Here is a 23,766-nt window from a genome sequence, read left to right on the forward strand (position 1 = left end):
ACTGCATTTTTAAAAATACATTTTTAAAGAGTATTAAGGAAATGATAGATTCAGTACATTAAGGCAGCACTCCTCAACCGCCAGGCCACGGACCAGTACCATGGCCCATTAGGAACCAGGCTGCACAGCAGGAGGTGAGCAGTAGGTGAGCAAGTAAGGCTTCATCTGTATTTACAGCTGCTCCCCATCGCTCATATTACTGCCAGAGCTCTGCCTCCTGTCAGATCAGTGGTGGCATTAGATTTTTATAGGAGCACGAACCATATTGTGAACTACATATGTGAGGGATCTAGGTTGTGTGCTCCTTATGAGAATCTAATGCCTGATAATCTGTCACTGTCTCCCATCACCCCCACATGGGACCATCTAGCTGCAGGAAAACAAGCTTGGGGCTCCCACTGTTTCTACATTATGGTGACCTGTATAATTATTGCATTTTATATTACAATGCAATGATAATAAAGTACACAATAAATATAATGTGCTTGAATCATCCCCAAACCATTCCCCCAACCCTGGTCCATGGAAAAATTGTCTTTCACGAAACCTGTCCCTGGTGCCAAAAACATAGATAAGTAACACCAAATGACCCCTGAGAGACACAGCTGGGACCCAAGTAGACACCTGTAATTGGAGAGTCTACCCTACCCATGATTTTCAATATGGGGCCAATAGCTGATAGATACCAATGTTAGTTTCTTTGTCATGAAATCTTGATACAAAATGGTAAGACTTTCCAATCAGCAGTTGGCAGCATCCTCAGGATATTGTTGATTCTATTTGACATTAAGGGCCGCCCATGCTTTCACCGTTCTCTTATTCAAGCTAGAGTGGATGTTTTAAAACTTTCTTTGTGCATCTGCGTAGCTCAGATCAAGAATCCACAGCTCATGTGTTCTTTCTTATCTCTCCAACTGTTTGGGAGAGATTCCCAAACTCAACACCCCACTGTCTCATGTAACCAAGTCAGGGCCACTATTAGAAAAGCAGCTCAAAGAAGAAATCCTGGGTCATCCGCAGTATCTTAGCTTATTTAATTCAGCAAGCACATTCAACATTTCTGATTATATTGAGTAAATTCAAATTCTCAGTCATCAGGTCCAGGAAGACCCTCCTGGCTCCCATCCCTTTTCCTGGTCTGGTATAAGTCCCTTCTGGGCTCCCACAGAATCTCTTAGCTATCTATATTATTGCTTTTCTGTGGGTCTGTGCCAGCCTGTACTATATTAATTCCTTTGGGGCTGGAACCATATCTTATTTTTTTTTTATTAAAAAGTAGTACATCCTCACAGTAGAAAATTTTTCAAATACAGACCTATATAAATGAAAAAGTGAAAGTCCCTTTTCTGTCTACTCCTATTTGCAATCTCCCTCCTCTTCCCCAGAGAAGACCACTATTAACAATGTGTTGTATAACCTTCCAGAAGTTTCCATTTGCAAGCCTAATAGTGCTAATAAAAGTGCTAACAGTTATTGAGTGTTTACTAAGAGTCAAGTGCTATGCTAAGCATTTTTATGCACGTTCCAATTAATTCACAAAACAAGCCTATAAAGTAGGTGTTATTTTTATTCCTATTTCACAAAAGAGACTAAGGTAACAGTTACTAAACGGTAAAGCCAGAATCTGAACCCGGGCAGGCTGAATTCAGAGCTCATGCTCTTGAACATATTCTCTCACTTGCTTCTGGACCTTGCAATATCATAGACACTTCCCCATAGTGACCTAAAAATTGTTTCTTCCTCTTTAAAAGTTGCTTGGTATTCTACAAAATGAATGTATTCTGTTCATTTTGCCATTCTCCTACTGAACAACTTTTAGGATTTTGTAGTTTTTCATTTTCTTATTTCACCAAGTCTAAGATTCCATTGATTGTAAAAAGCATCCAATTTCAGAAATTAAAATATATGAGGATATGGTGGGAGACAGGTGCATCTTAGAATATATTTTTGCATGTAAATATTTTGTAAATAATGCTTGTAAATAATTTTCATGTGTGTATTTCTGCAGAAGTTTCCTAGGAGTAAAATTGTGTGTCAAAATGAAGGTGCATTTTTTAATTTTGATGCATACTGCCGAATTCCCTCCAAGAAACCTTATCTTAGTAATCTTGTGTTCCTCATTTCCTTAGCACAATGTCTGGTAATTTTTTAGGTACTAAATAATGTTCAGTGTGTGAAATGCATGACCTGACCTGGCAAATGCAAAGTATTTTGAGATATTCACACACCATAAAACCCACAAAATATGACAATGACTGACAGTGAGAAGATGGGAATATTTTACTACCGTATTTGTATGCACTTCTTGTTGAAGCACTGGCCAGAGTAAATGACAAACGCTAATGCATCTTATGCAAAAGGATGTTGCAGAAGTGATTACAAGATATCTTGCAAAATTACCTACCAAAAGATTGCACACAATAAAAATACACTAATAACTCCAGCATTTTACAACCCCCAACCTACTAGACATAAAAAATTTCCAGAGATCTTATGGTCTGCCATTTTCTCAAATACCTGCAAGACTGCCTGTACCCCCGACTCTAATCTTCAGAATTCTTGATTCTCTGCAGGTCTGCAGTGCGGGCTGCATTTAACAAGCGCTCCAGGTTGATCTAATGCACTGTAAAGCGTGAGAGCGCGTGCATTAAAAGGGCTTTAAGAAGAGGAGTTTCTGAATCAGATTTGCATTTTAGAAAGATCCCTCTGGCTGTAGAGTGTAGAATCAACTAGAAGTGGGCAAAGATATCTAAATGGCATTATTCAGCCCAGCGCTTGAACGGCTCAGGTTGCCGGCGTGCTGGGGTGCCCCCTGCCGGCACTCGGCAGCACCTCGTCCTGGGCCGGGCCCTGAGCGGCCGGCTGCCGACTGCGACTGCGCGCTCCGAGGCCTGCAGAGACAGCCTCGGGGCACCTGTTACCGCACCGCTCAAGACCGGAAGCGGAAATGGAATCTAGATAGCCTCGCGCGTTTAGCCGGCCGCCGCCACCTCCACGCTCTAGGCCGGGCCGACTTAAGGAGTCGCCGGAAGCGGAAGTCGCTGAGGGGTGGTGGAGCAGTTGGGAAAGTGTCGGTTTGTTTTCGCGCTCCTTGCGTTCTCGCCGTAGCTTGCCTGGGCGGGTAAAGCGCCATTGCGAGAACTCAGCAACGCTGCTGACTCGGCTAGAACTGGCTCCCGGCCCGAGCCCGAGGCCGAGGGGCGTGGTATCCCGGCGCTCCGATTCCCTTCCGCAGGCTCCTTGGGACCCGCGGTTCCAGGAGTCCCTTGCACAGGGTCCCTTTCCTGCAGTGAGAATCCGTCCGGCTTCCCAGTGTCCCCGCAGACCCCCATCATGGGCAACACGAGCAGTGAGCGCGCCGCGCTGGAGCGGCATGGTGGCCATAAGACGCCCCGGAGGGACAGCTCCGGGGGCACCAAGGACGGGGACAGGCCCAAGATCCTGATGGACAGCCCCGAAGACGCCGACCTCTTCCACTCCGAGGAAATCAAGGTGCGAGCGGTGTGCAGGAATCCGATTCCCCTTGACTAATGTTGAGGAGAGAAACCCTCCACTAGATTACTGTCACATCTTTTCGAAAACCGCCAGAACGGGGAGGGAGGTGGTACTACCCGGTGCACTTAAAAGCCAGATGGTCCTGTAAGAGTCCTCTTAGCGGTCCAGGAACCTAAGTCTAATTACCAATATGAGAAAGTCACCCTGAGGGAGGAGGCGCTCACTTCGTTTAACATCATTAAGGAGAAAGCAGCTCTGGGACAGTTTCAAATTGTTAATTAATTCAGAGTCGAGCTAACAGTAATTGAACCCAGCTTCTGCTTTATCTCTTAGGTGTAATTAATTTCACCGCTTTGAGACAAATTCCATCACCTTTACACAAACTGGAGCTTTTGTAAAAGTTAGTTTGGGAGTTTATTATCCATTTTGGAGGCAAACCAGGTACATACACAAGCTGAAAGTTGAGCGGAACAGCTGACGGCGGTTGCCAGAGGTGTTTAGTTCTGCCCAACACTTGATTCACCCTACTTATTATTTATTTATTTTGAGACGGAGTCTCGCTCTCTTGCCCAGGCTGGAGGGCAGTAGCACAATGTCGGCGCACTGCAACCTTCGTCTCCTGGGCTCAAGCCATCCTGCCTCAGCCTCCCGAGTAGCTGGGACTGCAGGCGTGCGCCACCATGCCCGGCTAATTTTGTGTATTTCTGGTAGAGGTTCGGTTTCACCATGTTGCCCAGGTTGGTCTTGAACCGTTGACCTCAAGCGATCCTCCCGCGTGGGCCGCCCAAAGTGCTGGGATTATAAACATGAGCCACCACGCCCAGCCTCACCCTGCTTTTTTTTTTTTAAAGCATACATAGAAAAGTCTTTGGACTTACAGAGGTCAGTGGGTAGTGAGGGTCTGTTTGAAGGAGGCAGCCAGCAGCTACTGAACTTCCCTCTAGTGTTGTTTAAATATGACTTAATCGCGCTTAAGTAGGCCAGTGCAAACATTTTTCTTCCTGCTGCAGCCTGTTTAAATTCATCAAAAGCTCAGGTGACTTGACTCCTGCTTCAGCCACACTGCTGTTAACCACCTTCATATGGTGGATATTTCCAGCCTCAGGGTTCAGTCCAAGGACACTTAATGGTATTTATGTGTTATGTCCGAAAGGAACTGATTGTTTCATGGAACAAAGTAGGTTTAGGAAAGATAAAGCTGCCCTCTGCCCAACATACCTGTTAGTATCCAAGTTCATGTTAATCATCATCCATTTAATTGCCTGGCAACTCATTCCATCTGTGTTTGTCCTCATTTTGAGCGAGGTGATCACATCTCACACCTTTTGGATCTGTTTCGAGCCTAACTACAAGGAGCCTGCTTTTATGTGGGCCTGCAACCTGTGGTTTGAACTTGCTTTCTGAATTTGTTGCATTCTTGAAGAGCTGTGTCCAAAGTGAACTTTAGAATCATGTTTCTCTAATGACTTGACATCCTTTCCCCAGGAAGTAATTTTGGTCCTGGTCCCAAGAAGGCTATTTAAGACACCAAAAGAATCAAAACTACTTTCTTCAAGAAGTATTTGTTCTTTTACTATTCCAAAACTCCTCCAGGAAATGTTGAGCACACACATAATCTATGGGGAATGATTTCAAGCATCGTCCGTTCTCACTTCATTAGAAGTTACTGAAATCCCCAGATACCAAAAAAGTTGTGAATTCTTTTAATTACACTAGTGAGCTATTTTGGGTATAGTTATTCTTAGTGTGAAGTGATTCCAGTCTGTTTGTTATTTAATAAGTAGATCATGTAGAATTCAGAGAATGCAGGCATCATTTGGATAAGCTGAGGTATTTGAAATGAGGGGGCTAGAAGCCTGCTTAACTCCCTAAAGAGTCTTTTCCAGCCAGAACCCTCTGCTCTTTTTAAGTCTTTGGCTCCTGACTAGGAAAAAAATCTAAAAGGTGCATGACTACATATGTCATCCAGGTAGAGTTGGATGAGTTTTTTATTCTGGAATACCTCAGTTATGTGGAACTTACCACACTGGAGGTTATCATTTATCCTAATGAGGGTTCAGTCTTTGTCTTGCTTTATTCCCCAGTCCCTAGATAGAACTTTGTGAGCAGTTTTTCCCCATCCTCAAAATCTGAATTTGCCCATTTTCAGGTTGACAGCTCTAGAATTGTTCCTCTTAAATTTTCATGTACAGTCATACATCACTTAATGACAGGAACATGTTCTGAGAAGTACATGATTAGGTGATTTTATCATTGTGTGGACATCGTAGAGTATACTTACACAAACCTAGTCTGCTAGTCCAGTGTCATGCTCTATGTAGACATACCCGAGACTGGGTAATTTATCAAGAAAAGAAGTTTAATTGACTCAGTTCCGCATAGCTGGGGAGGCCTTAGGAAACTTACAATCGTGGTAGAAGGCGCCTCTTCACAGGGCAGCAGAAGAGAAAATGAGAGCAAGCAAGGGAAATGCCAGACGCTTATAAAACCATCACATCTCATGAGATTCACTCACTGTCAGAACAGCATGGGGGAAACCGCCCCCATGATCGATTACCTCCCCCGGGCCCTGCCCTTGACACGTGGGCATTATGGGGATTACAATTTAAGGTGAGATTTGGGTGGGGACGAGGAGCCAAACCGTATCACCCAGTCTGTACGGTGTAACCTACTGCTCATGGGCTGTAAACCTGTATAGAATGTTGTTCTACTGAATACTGTAGACACTTATTCCACAAGTGTATTTAAGGAATTGTGTGTTTAAATATATCTAAACATAGAAAAGATACAACCAAAATATGGTGTAATCTTATGGGACTACCATATATACAGTCCATCGTTGACTAAGACATCGTGCACATGAGTGTACTTCAAATCTTGCTTAATGAAGGAAGGAACATGACATTTATTAAGCTAGTCTTGGATTCATAGTTGCCCCTTCCAAGTGGGTTTTATACCTTCTCCTAGAATTTTGATGTCAACCTCTTTAATGACAACAAAGCTAATTAGCAAGCACTCACTGTGTCAGACACTATGCAGAGCACTTACATGGACTGTCTCAGTCTTCACCACAACCTTAAAAAATATATTTCTGTTTTGCAGGCAGGGAAACTGAGGCACCACTAGTAAGTTTCCAATCCTATGAACCTAGGTAGTAACAGCTGCCTCTTTAGAATAAATTGTCAGGCCGGGCGCGGTGGCTCAAGCCTGTAATCCCAGCACTTTGGGAGGCCGAGACGGGCGGATCACGAGGTCAGGAGATCGAGACCATCCTGGCTAACACGGTGAAACCCTGTCTCTACTAAAAATACAAAAACTAGCCGGGCGAGGTGGCGGGCGCCTGTAGTCCCAGCTACTCCGGAGGCTGAGGCAGGAGAATGGCGTGAACCCGGGAGGCGGAGCTTGCAGTGAGCTGAGATCTGGCCACTGCACTCCAGTCCCGGCGACAGAGCGAGACTCCGCCTCAAAAAAAAAAAAAAGAATAAATTGTCAATATTGTCTGTTGTAGGGAGCTCGCTTATGGCTCTCTGAGTAAACTGCTCTGCTTCTAGGCACCGGAGAAGGAGGAATTCCTGGCCTGGCAGCATGATCTGGAAGTGAATGATAAAGCCCCCGCCCAGGCTCGGCCAACTGTGTTTCGGTGGACGGGGGGCGGAAAGGAAGTTTACTTATCTGGGTCTTTCAACAACTGGAGTAAACTTCCCCTCACCAGAAGGTAATTGCCTGGGGAGTGTTCACTTATTTGTCTTAACATAAATTCTCTTCTTTCTGAAACATCTCTGTGGGAGAATAGGAAACGGATGTTTCTATAAAATGGATGGCTAGTGGAAAAATAATTTTGCTTAATAAGTCTTAAGGTTCAAATGTTAAACCTTAGTGGTCTCTAGCTTTAGAGTACAGAAGAAAGAGACTATTTCTGTTTCACAGACATCTTTCACTTCAGATCCTCACCTATCTGTTCAGTCAGGACTTTTCCACAGAAACACAAAAATCTATTCTTAATGCAGTAAGGGGGCACTGGCCTGGGAATCTTAGAAACCCACATTTGAGCCCACATTGGCCATGCTGACATGGCCTAACACCTGAGCCTCAGCGTTCCTTTCTGTAAAGAGGGAATATTGGACCAGATGATCTCTGAGGGTTCATCTAACTTTGACTCTGTGTAATACTTTGTTTGAAGAGTACATGTTGGCTGGGCGTGGTGGCTCATGCCTATAATCCCAGCACTTTTGGAGGCCGAGGCAGGAGGATTGCTTGAGGCTAGGAGTTCAAGACCAGCCTGGGCAACATAGTGAGACCCCCATTTCTACAAAAAAAATAAAAATTGGCCGGGCATGGTGGTGTGCACCTGTAGCCCCAGCTACTCAGGAGGCTGAGATGGGAGGATTGTTTGAGCCTGAGACGTCAGTACTGTAGTGAGCAGTGGTTGCACCACTGCACTCCAGCCTGGACAACAGAGCAAGACTTTGTCTCCAAAAAGAAAAAAATACATACTATGTAGGCATCATTAGCAAGGATTATAGTAAGACATTTTATCAGGAACCCCAGCATGGACTTGCTGTCTTAAGGTGTCAGTGAGAGAACACCTTTAGTGAGTATTCCTGATAAAATGAGGGAGAAAGCGTCAGGCCTATTGTCAGGGGCTGCCTGCTTTCCAGCGGTTCCATTGGAGAAGGAGGGAGGCACTCAGCACAGCAGTCACAAGTCAGTTCAAGTCAGGACAAAACAACCCAATGAAAGGGCTCCTCCAGAGTGTGGTTTTCAGTTGTTAGGCAAGTCTCTTTAGACAACATTTGAGCTTCCTATTCAGTTGATCCCTTCTCCTGCCCAAGGCAAAGTGACAAAGGGTAAAATGAGGCAGCTTGCTGTTTATCTTGTGGTGTTATCCTCCTTGGCATCCAGGAGCCTTTACTAGCTTGAGAAGCACAAATGCCTGACTGTTGACCTTTTAACGTTAGGGATGTGGTTTCCTGGTATTTGAGCAAGGTGAGTTTTCAGGAAAGTGTGTCACACTGCTGCTTCCTTATAGCCTTTCCAGATTGAGATCATTATGCTGAATTGTCTAAATGGGCTAAACATGTTTGTTCTCCTGCAGCTGAACTCTTGGTTTTATGTGGAAACGTTTTTTTTGTTCTGTAGCTGGTTTGGCAAGTAAGCTCAGGAGGCAGCCCACCCCACTGAATTCCTCTGCTTCCTTTTTCCTCGCAGCCACAATAACTTTGTAGCCATCCTGGATCTGCCGGAAGGAGAGCATCAGTACAAGTTCTTTGTGGATGGTCAGTGGACCCACGACCCTTCCGAGGTACTCTTCCTCCCACCTCTGGTCCTCTGGGCGCCCGCACAATCCAAACAAATCACCTTCCCAAGGGACTGCCGCCAGGTCCCTTTGCCGAGCTAGTAAAAGTTCCTGTGTGTGGCAGAGCTGGATAGCAGCAGTAACTGTCAGACAGTGGCATACTTGACCAAGATGAGCAGGGTGGCTAGCCAGGAGATGAGGCCTTCCAGCCCGGAGCTCCAAGTCCTCTGAAGAATAACTCCGCAGACCTTCCACGTTATGATTTCTGCCTGTCTGTCTCTTCCCAGCCCATAGTAACCAGCCAGCTTGGCACAGTTAACAACATCATTCAAGTGAAGAAAACTGACTTTGAAGTATTTGATGCTTTAATGGTGGATTCCCAAAAGTGCTCCGATGTGTCTGGTATGAACACAGTTATTTTATACCACATGCGTGCAGGTGGGGGCTGTACAGTCTAGAAATACTCTTGTTCCTCTTGCCTCTCTTGAGCTGAAGCTGCCCAGATAGGCGTTCGTGGCGCCCCTCCTTAAAGGCCACAGAAGTTAATTCCTAACTGTCAGGTTGTTGAAATTTAGCCCTAAGCGAGCTATAAGTCATTTCCCTGGTCGTCTCAGGTATTCAGTAGGTCTCCTTGGCCACAGAAAGCAGACAGCGGAAATGGAACCATAGGTTGATCTCGTGCCAAGGGCAGGGCTGAAGAGGCCCTGGAGGGTCGCACTGGGTCAGTGACAGCCCAGGGCTGGGGAAGCCTGTGTCTCATCCCACTTGTGGTGTCCGAAGCATTTCAGCCTGACGGTGGTAAAGGGACACCTCAGTGACCTTAGCGGTCACTTGTGTGGCACATTGGTACCTTGTCAGAATCCCTTCGGGGAGGAGGCGGCTCCCCACGGGAAACAGCCTGCACAGTGCAGCTCTCCTTGATGGGAAGCTATTTGGTACAGAAATACAGACCCAGTAAAACTTCCCCATCTTCTAAGAGCGTTTCAGGCATCGAGGTTTTAGTAAATTGCTTTCCATCCAAGCCCCACAGGAAGAAACTACCTGGAACATGATTCGTACAGTTCAGGGGGAGGAGGGTTGCGATCTGAGGTGTTGGTGCCAACCACATTTCCCCTTCTTGGAGGCGGGAGCTTAACAATTCCTGGACCCTGAAGGAGGCAGTGGAAAGATGCCCCAGAAGAACATCTGGCGCACTAAGAAAACAGATTCCGTTCAGCTGACAGTTCTTCGTCATTGTCTAGTTGGGCCTGGAAGTTCTGCCATCAGGATTTCTCGTTACCAGTTCAGAAATCACAGTGGTGAAATGACCACAGTGGGCTCACTGTGGGTGACAGTTGGTTGAGCAGGACTTGGAAATCAAATTCAGTGTGCTTTTATCTGGATAGTTAGTCTTTTAGAGATAATGTAGTTTTTTTGCAGATAGTTGGGAATCAGGGAATGGAGGAAGTGTGCCCAGATATCCTCCAAAATGTGTAACTTACTGGTACATGTAATTTTAGACCACTTACAAGCTTTCTAGTCAAGTTTCCACCTAGGGAAAGAAAACAGACCCCTCACTGTTAAGCAGCTAATTCCACGTTCTCGACAGACTTCTATTTCAACACTTACTTCCTCAAAATGTCATTTACTCCTTATGGCTCAGTTTTCTGCACTTAATGCTTTTCTCAATTTCTTGCTGTAATATGGTTGGGTCACATAAAAGGGGCTTGGCCCCTAAAAAATGACATTGAGGGAATTGGCAGAGCTGGGGCATAGCAGATTTTCTCTGGACCAGCCCCAGGATCTGGCGACCAGAATCATCCCATGCATTCTTTGGATGATGGCTTGGTACCTTCTGGCTGGCCAAACGTCACTATCCAGCTGTTCTAGCATTATGAAATCTTGCTCTTGTAGAAGCTTCTCAGTGTATCTGAATAATCCAGATACTCAAGCAAGAGTTTGGAAGGAACTCGAGTGTAATGGAGTGAAAGAGCCATTAGAAATTGGGCTTTCAATCCCCACCCCCCGTTTTGAAATATGCCTCGTTTAACCTGTTTTCTCCACTGCCTCTGTCTAAACAGCCTGCCTTATCTTCCATTGTATTGCGGCTGGTGGTGCCCATAACTTGGACTTAGCCACTTAATCCTCACTTAGTCTCCAGCTTCTTTGTGGTTTTGCCAGCCCAGCCTGAAGGGAGAAGGAAGTATTATTCTGCCGTGCATGCGGGATTAAGTTATCGAGAACAGCCTCCTTGTGATCTGACCCAGACTCAGTGGCTGGGCCCCGTCTTCCGCTAGGGCATGCGAGTTGACTACTGAGTTGTATCCAGTCACCCAGATTCCAAAAGGGTTTTCTCCTCTCTGTTCTGCACTCTTGGAACCAGTGCATCCTTCAAGAGAACGTAAATCTGCATTGAGGGAACAAGAGACAAGGAAGACGAGATGTTGACAACATAAATAAGGCTGCTGCTAGAATGCCTGATTTTCCAAGTAAATGTCCTGTTACCATCTCCCAACAGAGCTGTCCAGCTCCCCGCCGGGACCCTACCATCAGGAGCCCTACGTCTGCAAACCCGAAGAGCGCTTTCGGGCGCCACCCATTCTCCCCCCGCATCTCCTCCAGGTCATCCTAAACAAGGACACAGGGATTTCCGTAAGTAGGTGGGCGTCTGCCTGGACCGTCCTCCATGGGTCATGTTCAGTTGCTTTCTTTCCTGTGTCCACCTTTTGCAAAGCAGCAGGTGAGCAAGCTCATGTCGCCTCCTTGTGTGAACTGTGCCGTTCACCTCTGCTGTGGGGATGGGCTGATAGCAAGAGGTTCCGTGTGGCCGCCGCCTGGTCTTACAAAGCCTTTCTGTGCTTTTCTTCCTTGTCCTTCACTCCTGCTTCAGCCTGAGCCCTGTTCCATTTAAATTTCATGACAAACTGTAATTCCATCCCTTCTTAGTAAGCTACGTACTGGAACTCATGCTCTGGCCCCCACATTTTAGAATCTAGTTTTAATCATTAAATTGCTTTTAGAAATATCTGTACTCCTGGATCAAAATTTGGGATATGTAGGTAACACACATTCCTCCTCCGGGAAATTATTACCTGCAGAAAAGAAGCGTGTGTCGTCCTGGATCCTGAAGAACAGCCAATTCTGTTGTGATTCTCTTTTCTGTCCCTCGTAACCTGGATTGCCCGCGCAGTCCACCTAGCTCTGGAACGTATGGCACAGTCATCATTCTTAGGAATCCAGGAATTCAGCTTGGCCCAAGCTACCTCATCAGAGACGCTGTTTATGAGGCACTTAAAGTGACCATGCTGCTACTGAACACCCCACCCTGAAGTGGAGGGCACGTGTGCCGGGATGAGGAAGGAACGTGTACACGTGCGGGCGCCCTACAGCGGTCCCTGCCGGGCTGCCAGGACAGGGTCTCAGTGCTTGTTACCCTACGCCAACAGGACTTGCCTTTCTCAGGTCACCTCCTGTGCTGGGAGTGCCCCTGCAGCTGGGTGGCCATCCTGGTACAGGCCCAGAAGAGGCCAGTGGTAAGCAGGACCCGCCGTCTTTCCAGCACTGAGTTGGCAACAGTCTCAAATAGGCCACAGGTGAAGAGTTTCAAGGACATGTAGCTTCTGCCTTAGAAGCACTTAGTCGACACTGCTTCCCTTAGCTCTAACTTTACAAAGGTTGGTGGGTTAGATGACTTTCAGTGCCCTCCTAAGCTAGTAAGGTTTTGTTTTTTCTAGAAAAGGGAGGCATCACTAGCCATCTTCTCTGATGGAGACTGCTGCTGGGAATAGACCAGCTGAGAGTGGCCCAGGGGGCTGGGAATGTGAGAATGTCAGGACCCATCTGTCCAAGGTAGCACCAAGCTCTAATGTAAACTGTGGTTACAGTTGTCATTACTAAAGGGTTAACATTTATTTTGCCCCAAACTAATCTTAAGTGCTTTTCATGTATTTAAGCCTCACAACAACCATGTGAAGTAGGTGCTGTTATTACCCCCATTTTAGGGATGGGGAAACAAGCACAGAGAAGTAGGGAGAACACTTACCATCTACTCCCTTAGAGATTTTCAGGAATGTAATACATGGTTATTAATAGTCACCGTGTTGCACAGACGATCTCTTGAACTTACTCCTCCTGTCTAACTGAAATGTTATATTCTTTGACCAGCATCTCCCTACCCCCGCCACTCCTAGCTGCTGGCAACCACCACTCCACTCTCTACTTCTGTGAATTTGACTTTTTTGGATTCCACATAAGTGACATCATATGGGATTTGTCTTTCTGTGCCTGGCTTATTTCACTTAAATGTCCTCCAGGTTTATCCATGCTGTCACAAATGACAGGATTCCTTTAAGGCTCAGCAGTACTCCATCTCCATTGTGTGTCGGTACCTCATTTCTTGATCCATTCCTCCACTGGTGGACACCTGCGTTGATTCCACGTCTTGGCTATTATGAATAGAGCTGCGGTGAACGTGGGAGTACAGATATCTCTGACGTGCTGATTTCATTTCCTTGAAGTATCTACCCTATAGTAGGATTGCTAGATGATGTGGTAATTTTAGTTACGATTTTTGAGGAACCTTCATACCATTTTCCATAATGGTTGTACTAATTTACATGCCCATCAGCACTGCACTAAAAGTAGCTTTTAAGTGTTCTCACCACAAAAAAATGGTAAGCATGTGATGCGTGTGTTAATGAGCTTGATTTAGCCATTCCACAACATATCCATATTTCAAAACAACATATTGTACATGGTAAATATACATAATTTTATCTGTCAATCTTTGAAATTGGTTTTTTAAAAAACACCTCAAGTTCACACAGTAACTGGCTGAGCCAGCATTCACATCAGGGTGGCCGGTAGTTGGTGCTCTCAGCAGCCACCCTGAACGGCCTCCCAGCAGGAGCTTGCTGAGTATTTGTTGACACAATGATTGGCCCAGCGTCTGGGATCCTAAGCCTACAGCAGTTGTTCTACACTTTTCCTTTTGAATTGCATTTATAAAAGTTGGGGGTATACAGTGAAAAAATAAATCCCAGTTTCTGGCTTCTCTTAAAACATAGGAAGGCGCGGCGGGCAGTTCTGAGTGCCAGCCCGGTGGGAACTTTTCCAGAGTAGTGGTGTCTTGCCCAGGTATCCGTTTCATTCTTCAGGTTATTGTCTGAGTCTTACAGATGCAAGTTTCGAATCCATTGCTCAGGAGCGTTTAGTGCAGACGGTCTCTTCCTGTGTTCTCTGAAAGTTCTTTCAACAGACAGCCGCTTTCTTCCTGCCCCTCCCTCCATAAGAGGACAGGGCCATGGCCTACACTTCAAAGAGGCCGGGGTAAATGCCTGGCCAGAGACACACACCGATGCCTCCAGCAGGCATGCAGGGAGCTCCCTTCAGGTCAGAAGGCGTGACCTTCATCTCACCTGTTGTCCTGGACAAGCCCTTGCACTGCCTGACTTGGGAGGAGAGGTCGGCCCGAGCAGCGCCGCCTCCTGTCCTTTGATATCTGGCGCTGTGAAATAAAGGGGAGAATCTTGGTTTCCAAATCCCAAATGGCTCACCGCTGCCTTTGTTCCCTCACAGTGTGATCCAGCTTTGCTCCCTGAGCCCAATCACGTCATGCTGAACCACCTGTACGCGCTGTCGATCAAGGTAATGACATGTCTGTCCCCGTGAGAGCTGTGTTGCCCAGTGTGTGCTCTGAGGACCCCCAGCAGTGGAATGACCTGGGGGAGTGACTGAAAGGGCGGCTTCCAGGGTCTGACACAGGCCCTCAGGCTCAGGTTCTGAAGATGGCCCAGGAATTTGTGGTTTTATGAAGCCCTTAATGATTTTCATGTACTCTGAGGCTTGAACCCCTTAGTCCAGCCTTTGATCATTTCCACCTTGTTCCTTAGGATGGAGTGATGGTGCTCAGCGCAACCCACCGGTACAAGAAGAAGTATGTCACCACCTTGTTATACAAGCCCATATGAAGAGCTGGGGGCCGATGGTAGCCCAGGAGACAGTGCACCACCAGGCTCCACGCGTGCATGCTTTCCCCGAGAGGGGACGGACTGTACATTGCTCATTTCACACTCTTCAGAAGACATTTCATACTTGCCCTGGTCCTCCTTAAAGGTTTGTCCAGGCAGAGCAGCTCCTGCAGCACCTCAGTCTGTGACAGTCCTCCTGGCACCCCTATGGCTTTGAGCCTCGGGGACTCATCAAGGCCAAGAAAAGAGGGAGGGGCGGCAGAGTACCTGCAGCCCTGGCCCCTCGGTGCATGAGGCCAGGTGCAGCTCTAAACCCGCATTCTCAATTCTTCTTAAGCCAAAAATGAACGCTAACTCCTTTGCCAGTAAAATTCTGGGAAACAGGGACTGAAGCCACACATCGTTTCCAGTCGTCTGTGTGTTTTTAAGGACAGCCACTTGTCCGTGTTGAGGCCTGGCTGTGGAACTAAGTACAGCGTTGGTCTTGCCTCTCCTTCAAAAGCAGCAATAGATTGTCTCTCGGCTCCAGGGAGGTGTCATTTCTATAGAAATTAGAAGCTGTCTGATTTCTAGATGAAGTTTTACAATTGTTTCTTACAGTCGCGTGCACTAAGTACTCTTTGTAAGCAGAGGTGGCTGGCTGTGCAGCCTTAAGGCAATTTTTTAAGTCACCACGACTAGAAGTCATATGAACTCTGCTCAGCAATAATCTGTTCTCAGAACAGACCTCTCAACCTGCTGCCGGATTTCTCCATTCAGCTGGATGATCCTGAGGACCGACCAGTTAGCTGGCAGGTCGTCCAGCTTTTTATTTCAGTCATAATAGATGACGGTGTTAACCGTGAAAACTTGAGGCACTCTATCCTCCTCCCTGTAAAATCAACACAGTGTGATTTTACAAGGTCCCGTGGCACCTTGCTCAGGACCTCTGCCCCTAGTTAGCAAGCAAGACGGCAGCAGTTGCTGCTGCTGATTCTGAAAGGAATGTAGAACTTGACAGCAGCCTTCTGAGTTTGGGTCAGGAAGATGTCCTTTGGACCAAAGCAGACTTCTTTACACGCAGCTCAGTTTCCCAGGAGTCGCCACAGATGTGCCCACTATCCCAGGTTCCTGTGAGTCAGCGGAAGCTCCTGTTACACCCTTTGTTCCTGGCGGGAGAGGGAGGAGTGAGCTCCCTGGGTTCCAGTATTTACTTGGTATACCTGAGTTTGGGGGTACCCTTTTTTTGTTAACTGTTTTCAAAACTGAATTACTGTCACCTTGATGTACAAGTTTCAATAAAACTTTGTAAAAATAATTGGACATGTGCCTGGAGGAGCTCTGATTTTATTCAGTCCCTTGGAGAAGAGACTGGAACTCTTCCAGAGTTGCGTTTCAGTACCATTCTTGTGGCTCTGAGTGGACAGGGCTACTCCAGCTGCCCAGGCCTGAGAACCATTCCTGTGACCCACCCATTCACACAGTTTGGAAGCCTGTTAAGGGACCCCTATAACTGAGCCCCTCTGAACAGCTCGAGTCACAAGGGAAAGCTGAAGAAGGGTAACAGCAGAGGCCCCTGGCTTCGGCAAGTGGGTGGTGTCCCCAGGCTACAGGGTTTGTTTCCTTTTGCTCCTAAACAAGCCCTACAGGACAGCCTGGGATCGTGACCGCGGTGTGTGAGATACCAGGACGTTTGTGGAGTCAGCTGTTTTCATCCACTAAAAGAGGCTATGTCCTTCCTCCAAAAAGGTGGAAGGTTCTGGGTGTCCCTTTAAGCCTTTTCTTCTCAGGTTATCGGGGAACATTTTAAATTTAGCAGGAAAGCATGCTAATGAGCTCTACCCACTGGTGCAGAAAACCCAAGCTGAAAATGCTATGTAAAATAAGACTAGTGTACTGGAGCCAGTCACCCCGTGAGCTCTCCAAGCACTGGGGCCACAGGGAACTTCCAGGTGAGGTCACTGCTGAGATGGAGGAGACGCAAAACGAGGACATGGTCAGAGACAACACGTGTGTGTATATTCAAAGGATTTCATTTTCTTTAAAAAGCACATGATAGTCGGAAAGGCTGCCCACCAAGTGAAAGCCTGCATACCCAAGAAGCTAAAAGGTTAATGGTGATTTTACAAAGGTGGAAAAGGAGACCTTGTTTTGCCCAAATCGCAGGGGCAAAACCATGTCAAATTGTGTCCTATGCCCAAGTAATCCTTTCTCCATTAGCATTTCCTTTATGGGTGAGGACTTACAGTTAGTTAAAGCGTAACTCAAATTGCTTTTCAATGAAGATATATTTTTCCCTCTAGAAACTGATACACAGGTGAATTTATAGAGCCAAATTAAAGCCTAAAAATTACTAAAATGTAAATCAGTATTGCAGGGCCAGGGCCCCAAGCAGGAAGTCAAAAAGCCAGACAAGAAAATTGTGCCTGTACCTCGACTAGCTCAATTAGGAAATCTCAAAGGCTCCTAAGGCTGAGAGAAAAAACCTGGAACATCATGATACGATCTATATGGCTGAGGGTCAGAGACTGAACGAGCCATTCTAGGAAAGAACAAAATTTCATTTTAATTCAGTTCCTTCTGTATGAGCACAATTTCACTTTCAAGCATTTACTTCCCATATCTGATCCTCCTCTGCTATTATGTCACCTTCAAAATTCAGATGTCCCCAGGGCAATAGTACTAAGAGGTAGGGCCTTTAAAAAGATTAGGTCATGAGAGCCCCTCTTCTCATGAATGAAATTAAGGTTCTTATCAAAGAGGCTCCAGACAGCATTCAGCTCATGTGCCCTGGCACTTTCTGCCACATGAGGACACGCAGCTTTTCTCCCAGAGGACCCAAGCACAAGGCGCCATCTTGGAAGCAGAGAGTAGCCCTCACTAGACAAGCAAATCTGCCCATGCCTTAATCTTGGACTTCCCAGCCTCCAGAACTCTGAGCAAATGAATTTTTGTTCTTTATAAATTGCCCACTCTCAGGTATTTTGTTAAAGCAGCACTGAATGGGCTAAGACCTCCACCAATGTTTACAAATGGTTTGAATGAATTGATGAAGACCCAAGACATGGACTACTCATCAAATCATAAAGTTTCTGAGGAATAAAGCTTCAGCACTTCTCTTGACCAGCAAATTAGTGGAGAAACAAACTAGAGCCTTCTGCCCTGGTATGCCAACTATAATTGTCTTCAGGAGAAAACACGGAAGTTGTAGATACATACACGTTTCTTCTAAAATCCCAGTCATCCCTATTAGAATTGTAAAAACATCCACAGGGGCCTCCTAAGAGTCATCGTCACTGTAGTGAGTCAGACATTTGGAGAAGATCCCAAAAGCTGGAGCAGCAGCCGGAGCCCTGTTTCTGGGACCCCAGCCACTGGGCTCTGCCCTCAGGGTTGGCTCCCACAACTACATTGTCTTGTCTTTCACACAACTAGAGGGCCTTTCCCCAGATGAGAATGCCAGCTCTTAACTGCTCCCTCCCGCTAGAGTGAATTCACCCAGCCCATCTGAAATACTCACTGGCCGGTGAGAACAGGCCAAGATGTGTATACCCTTGGTCGATTTTATGTTTCCTTTTTTGTGGCTCTCTGAAACACAGCCTGAGTTATGCAGAGTAATAAAGTCATTTTCAAGGTTTTTTCATCTACCTCTAACAATCCCTCTAGGGTAAATAGAGTTCCGTTCATCATTAACAGACTCAAGGGAAAACAAAGTGATCAACACTGGACTCTATTTCCACTACCCCCACCCTTCCCAGCTTTAGGAAACAGCTTCAGCATTTGACTGGGCACATGAGAAACTATTTTTCTCATATAACACTGTAGGCCTAGAGCCACGGTCTACATGCTTTAGACATCATTAGCAGTATTTAAATTGCCAAGGAAGACATGGGACTAAAACTAGAACAGACCAAGGTTTCTCAGCCTTGGCACTACTGAGGCTTTGGGCCTGCTTTACAGTGGGGGGCTGTCCTTTGCATTGCAGGATGTTAAGCAGCATCTCTGACCTCCACCCATTGGATACCAGTGGTACCCCCAGTTGTGACAACCAAAAATGTCTCCAGGCATTGTCAAATGTCCTCTGGGAGGAGGGAAGCAAAATCTCCCCACGGCTTAGAACCAGTGGAACAAGCCAGTGAATTCTGAGAATGGAAGCTGAGCTGGCCCCCACGAATGTTTTCTACAGCAAATCACATTCAAGAGGTCCAATTCTGAAGGCAGTCCTGTTAAGCAAAATTATCTCTTTTGGTCTAACCCGCCAAATCCTCAAGTTACATGGTTATGGAATTTGCTATGCAATCAACCTCTTTAGTCTGGTGACAATTAAGTTGTAAGTGCAGAAAACATGACATCTAATTTTGTGCTTATGAAACAGGCGTGGCCAGCACGAAGGGTTAGGCCTCATTTTGCGGTGTGGCTGCGGAATGGGTTGTTTCTTTCAGGCTGTTCCTTCGGGTTCAAACACTTTTCCTTGGCACTTCCTTTTGAAATCAAACTATGTTGACTTAGCTTTGGAAGTTTTCTGTGGCCTCCCACAATTCTCAGGACAATCGCTGAAATATTTAACAGACGTTTTCCTAATGCTACAAGGAAAGAAAGGTTCCACATTTCACTGCTTCAGCTTCTGAATTATTTTCATTCTTATAATTATGACCTTGTGGTGGATTTTCATGCCCAACAGTAACATCAAAAAGAACAGAACTGCATCTGTGGGTCCCATCACAAGCAATGAATGACCGATACGACTCTGTGAGTCCAATTTTGACCGTGGTCAGACGACTTCATTAGAAAACAAAAATTCAAAGACTGCAACCCACAGGAGCCATGAAAACAAAAACATCACCATTTGCCAAAACCCTTGTTTGTCTGGATGGAGCAAGTTTATACTAACAAACTAAAGAATGAGAAAAAATGTATCTTGCAGACTGCAAAAGTTCATCTAGTTAAAAATGGGACTATTTTCATTTTTAATTACCTTTAATTTGAATTCTTCCCTACAAAGAAATCTACATTATTAAATTGTAGTTGGCCTTATCATAATAGTTGAAAGAAATCTTGAGCTGACCTGTTCCTGGTTAGCTGATTATGGAAGTGGGTAATCCGTTCTTGAGTCATCCTTTCCAAATGGCCTTTGTGACAGCTTAAAGAGCTTTCCAGCTCTGCAGTCCTATAATATGACCTTAATAGCCAATTCATGGTTCACTGGAAGTACTGACCGAATTTCCACAATGTCACACTCTTGGCAGAGAATGCCGCCAATTGCTTAACTCCAGGATAGCACTGTGACCTAACCACCACGTGGCTTCCTCTAGCCCACTCCAGAGGAAAACCCTCCCTGCAACGTAAAGAAGGTCCCGTCCACGATAATACACCTACACTGACACGCTGGTGTTAGTTTTTCTTTCATAGTCTCTCAAAAAAAGAAGAGGTCAATGCACTAAAGCACACATTTTTAGATCATTGCTTTATTTCACTAATTGTTCAACAACAAAGTTCATTCCTCTCAAGGTGGATCTTGAATCATTCCTTGTGTTCTCTTCCTCGTTCTGAATAAAAAAGATAATGAAGAAAAAGCCTGTACTTTTGGAGACCTAGAATCTTGATTGATGCTAATAAGCTTTTGACGGCAATTTCGTGTTACGATATTTCCTGCTGGCATCTTGGTGGTCTCACGGGGCTCCCCACCCTCCAGTGAAGATGGCTGTCCACAGCTACCACCATTGAAACCAAAGGAAGTGTTGAAAAATGCACCTTTTACAATAAAAAAGTAGAAACCAATTCAATTTCCTCTTTTTTTTTTTTTTACGAATATAAAGTTTCTTGTAAATATGTACAGTCTTTTGAGCTAGTTCTATATAGCAGGAAGCAGTTCACAGATGAGACACACAATATACATTTTCAGGCCTCAGGAAGCCCATTTCTCATGGAGATCCTAAATGAAATGCCAAGACTGAAAGACCAATTTTCAGTGACCTTTCCAAATACTGTGGACCAAGAGACAAAAACTTCAGCAAACATTCAATCAAATCTGCCCTGGGGACGGGAGGGGAGGGAGTACGACCCCACAGACTCCAAGCAACACATGAAACGCGACAGCAGGACATTTGCCAAAGGAGCTACCACACGGAGGTTTGTAGGCATTTCAAACAAGAAAGCACTTAGGTTAGGACATGAGCAGGAAGGAGCTGGGATGCAGGCCAGGTTGCGATCTGGAAAGGGATCGGAACTGTGGACACATGGTTGAAAACACGGTCGTGTTCACCTGCTGCGGTGGAAACGGGTCTACCTTTGAGCCTACCTAGGAGGTGCCTGGGTTGTTGAGGCGGGCCTAAGAGTCGTGGAGGACCCAAAGCAACAGATGCCTTGTGGGAGATTAAAGGCAGAAATAAGGCCGCGAGTTAGCTTGCCAACTGCAAAGCCTCTAGGTTGGTTCTATACCAGTTGCCAGGAATTTCGTACTCTAACAGGAGGGTCCGGAGACCCAGTGGGAGCCGCACTGCACCTAAGGACTTCCCAACCCGGGCGGAGCTGGAAGAGTTGAGCTGCGGCTGCTTTCTCACACTTCCTGGTCTCAGGTCCCCTAGCCCTAGGGAAAGGCTCATTTGGGAAGTCACAGTTTCGTGGGGTAGAACCGCGCTGGATTGGGTGTGAACAGAGTCATCCTCGGCAGGCAGGGAAGTGTGAAGTTCGGAGGGGACACTGAGTGGGAGGTGGTGGTTTGCTGAAATCCTTCTCTGGTCGTAAGGCTTGAGCGTTTTGTTTTTTTTGTTTGTTCAGTGCTACAGACTGCAGCTTGTGGTGGCCAGTTAGTCGGCAAGTCGTCAGAGGGTCTCGATTCGGCAGGAGCTATGGGATGGTATTAATACATTGGCAGAGCAACCCAAGGGGGCAGCACATGCAGTAAACCGCCATGCAGAACTCCCGACGGGCCTCTTTCCCATCCCACAGTGGGGAACACCACACCGTCACAGACAGGAGGTGGGTGCCCCCGTCCCCTCCCCGACCCCGAGACCCAGGAGTGCTGGGCTCCGAGCAAGTCTATTGCATGCTTTCCTGGCCAAAGCTACATGGCAAGCGGGAACAGCAGGCTGGGGAGATGACGCTGGGGGGCGGGGAAGGAAAGCGTCTTGAGGTCCCTTGGCCCCAAGTCACTGCCTCCAAGCTGAGGCCCGATGACCTCAAGTCACTGCCTCCGAGCTGAGGCCCGATGACCTCCGTACATTCTCAGCTGGTGGGAGGGGAAGTCGTCAAGGCCATAAAAGGCAATGAAAACAGTAAACATTTGGCTATGATGTCACCCTGGGGAAAGCAGGGCCATCTATGAGAATGAACAGGAACAAGGATGAACCTACGTGACTGCGGGAGGTTGGCCAACTGACCGGGACTCTTCTATACTACGCCTCGGTAGCAAAGACCTGATGATGTGATCTAGCTAAAAATGACTACAACAGGAAATACGTTGCTATTCAAATCTATTAAGAATTCTGTTGTCTTAAAAAAGAAAGAAACAAAGAAAAAAAAAAGAAAAACCAACCAATCCTAGGATTTTAAAGTAGCTAATTAGGATTCTAACCACGTCGTAGTTAGTATCCCGGTTGGTTTCCTTTGATGAACTAACTGGTACAGGCTAGAGCTAGGTACAAAAGTTTGTGAATGCTTTGAAAGAGTAACAAAGTGCAAAGAGATGGCTGCAGGGAGGTGCCCAGGGCAGGCACCGGGCCTGACAGCTCCGAAGAGCCTCAGCCACCTGCCTCTCCTGGAGACAGGGGTGTCCGTGCCGAGGTGGGTCTGGGCCCCACTGAGCCAGAGGGTGGCTGAGAACGTGGGCGCTTGGGTCCCCATCAGCAGAGTTCCATGGTGTGTTTGGTGTTTCCTACAGATCGAGATGAGGAGTTGGTTTTTCTGGCTGAGATTTATACTGAAGACTGGTCCCAGACCTAGGAGTGAAATGAGGAGGAGGAGTGTTAGCCATCCGAGGCCAGAAGTTGCTGTGCTCACCTTGCACGATGCAGATGGGAATCTGCAGCCCCTGGGCTATCCCCTTCAGCAGTTAGCAGTGAGTGCTCCGCAGGGCAGCACCCGCTCCAGAGCCTGGGAAAGCCAGGGAGTGAAACTCACTGGAAAATCCGAAAGCCGCGTGTGTCCCTGTGTTGCTGTAAGCATGTTAACGCACACACACGCACATACACAGTTTCATCAGTCAATTGGGAGGGATGAGAAGCCACATGGATGGTGTTTCCTTCTTTCTTTACCAGCAGGTGAACTGCACATGGCATCAGAAGGAGAATGCCACCCAGAAAATCAGCCCCAAATGGCAGAAAGGTGGCTCCTCGGCCTGCTTAGCCTGCTGAGGAGGCACCAAGCACTTGAGCCATCCCCTGCCGGGGGGAGCCCCTGGTCTTCAACACCTATCCCTCTCCTCGATCACGAACCTAAGAATTACACAGATCATTCATGCACATGATTTAAACATTTATAAAAGCTCAAAGTTCTTCTGGAAGGCAACCACCATGAACACTTTTCTGTGTAGCCTTCCAGAAAAACCATTTATATATACACATGAGTGGGCCGAGCGTGGTGACTCACGCCTGTAATCCCAGCATTTTGGGAGGCCAAGGTGCGAGGACTGCTTGAGCTTAGGAGTCCAAGACCAGCCTGGGCACATAGCGACGTTCTGTCTCTAAAAAAAATAAAAAGGGGGGTGGGGGTGGGAATTAGACAGATGGTGGCTTAAGCCTGTAGTTCCAGCTATTCAGGAGGCTGAGGCTGGAGGATCACTTGAGCCCAGGAGTTCAACACCGTGGTGAGCTATGATCATGCCACTGCACTCCAGCCTGGGCAACACAGTAAGACTGTGACTCTAAAACAACCAAAAACAAAAACAAAAACAAAAAAAAAGTGGGGGAAAAAGCCAGACATGGTAGCTACAGCCCATATTCCCAACTACTCAGGAGGCTGAAGTGAGAGGATCGCTTGAGCCTGGAAGTTCCAGGTTGCTGTGAGCTATAATCACACCACTGCACTCCAGCCTAGGTAACACAGCAAGAC

The 23,766-nt window shown here is 46.6% G+C and overlaps 2 protein-coding genes across 3 annotated transcripts in view; one reads left to right on the forward strand and one right to left on the reverse strand.

Moving 5' to 3' along the window:
• The first annotated feature begins 2,833 nt into the window (after positions 1 to 2,833).
• PRKAB1 (protein kinase, AMP-activated, beta 1 non-catalytic subunit) lies at positions 2,834 to 16,041 on the forward strand. 2 transcript variants are annotated; one of them, XM_011928723.1, is made up of 8 exons: positions 2,940 to 3,121; positions 3,325 to 3,492; positions 7,047 to 7,210; positions 8,704 to 8,797; positions 9,079 to 9,193; positions 11,289 to 11,422; positions 14,348 to 14,416; positions 14,662 to 16,041. In XM_011928723.1, exons 2-8 carry the CDS (start codon positions 3,334 to 3,336, stop codon positions 14,737 to 14,739), a joined length of 813 nt encoding a protein of 270 aa, XP_011784113.1. In that variant the 5' UTR covers positions 2,940 to 3,121; positions 3,325 to 3,333; the 3' UTR covers positions 14,740 to 16,041. The 2 variants fall into 2 exon arrangements, with proteins under 2 accessions (XP_011784112.1, XP_011784113.1); XM_011928722.1 differs by having other exon boundaries at positions 2,834 to 3,492.
• Positions 16,042 to 22,173: 6,132 nt separating this feature from the next.
• Positions 22,174 to 23,766, reverse strand: part of CIT (citron rho-interacting serine/threonine kinase) — a 189,095-nt gene continuing 187,502 nt past the window's right edge. The window contains exon 47 of the mRNA XM_011928724.1: positions 22,174 to 22,655. Within this exon, the coding sequence (XP_011784114.1) occupies positions 22,632 to 22,655 (24 nt within the window). The 3' untranslated portion in view covers positions 22,174 to 22,631. The remainder of the gene's footprint in view (positions 22,656 to 23,766) is intronic.

Source organism: Colobus angolensis, unplaced genomic scaffold (genome assembly GCF_000951035.1).
Source record: "Colobus angolensis palliatus isolate OR3802 unplaced genomic scaffold, Cang.pa_1.0 Scaffold79, whole genome shotgun sequence".
Taxonomy (NCBI): Eukaryota; Metazoa; Chordata; class Mammalia; order Primates; family Cercopithecidae; genus Colobus; species Colobus angolensis.

Bases quoted from the DNA above. Each gene is read 5' to 3' on its own strand.
- PRKAB1 (XM_011928722.1), top strand. From the start codon at position 3,334: ATGGGCAACACGAGCAGTGAGCGCGCCGCGCTGGAGCGGCATGGTGGC. The intron at 7,211-8,703 runs GTAATTGCCTGG...TTTTCCTCGCAG, and splicing joins AAACTTCCCCTCACCAGAAG to CCACAATAACTTTGTAGCCA. The intron at 9,194-11,288 runs GTATGAACACAG...ATCTCCCAACAG, and splicing joins AAAGTGCTCCGATGTGTCTG to AGCTGTCCAGCTCCCCGCCG.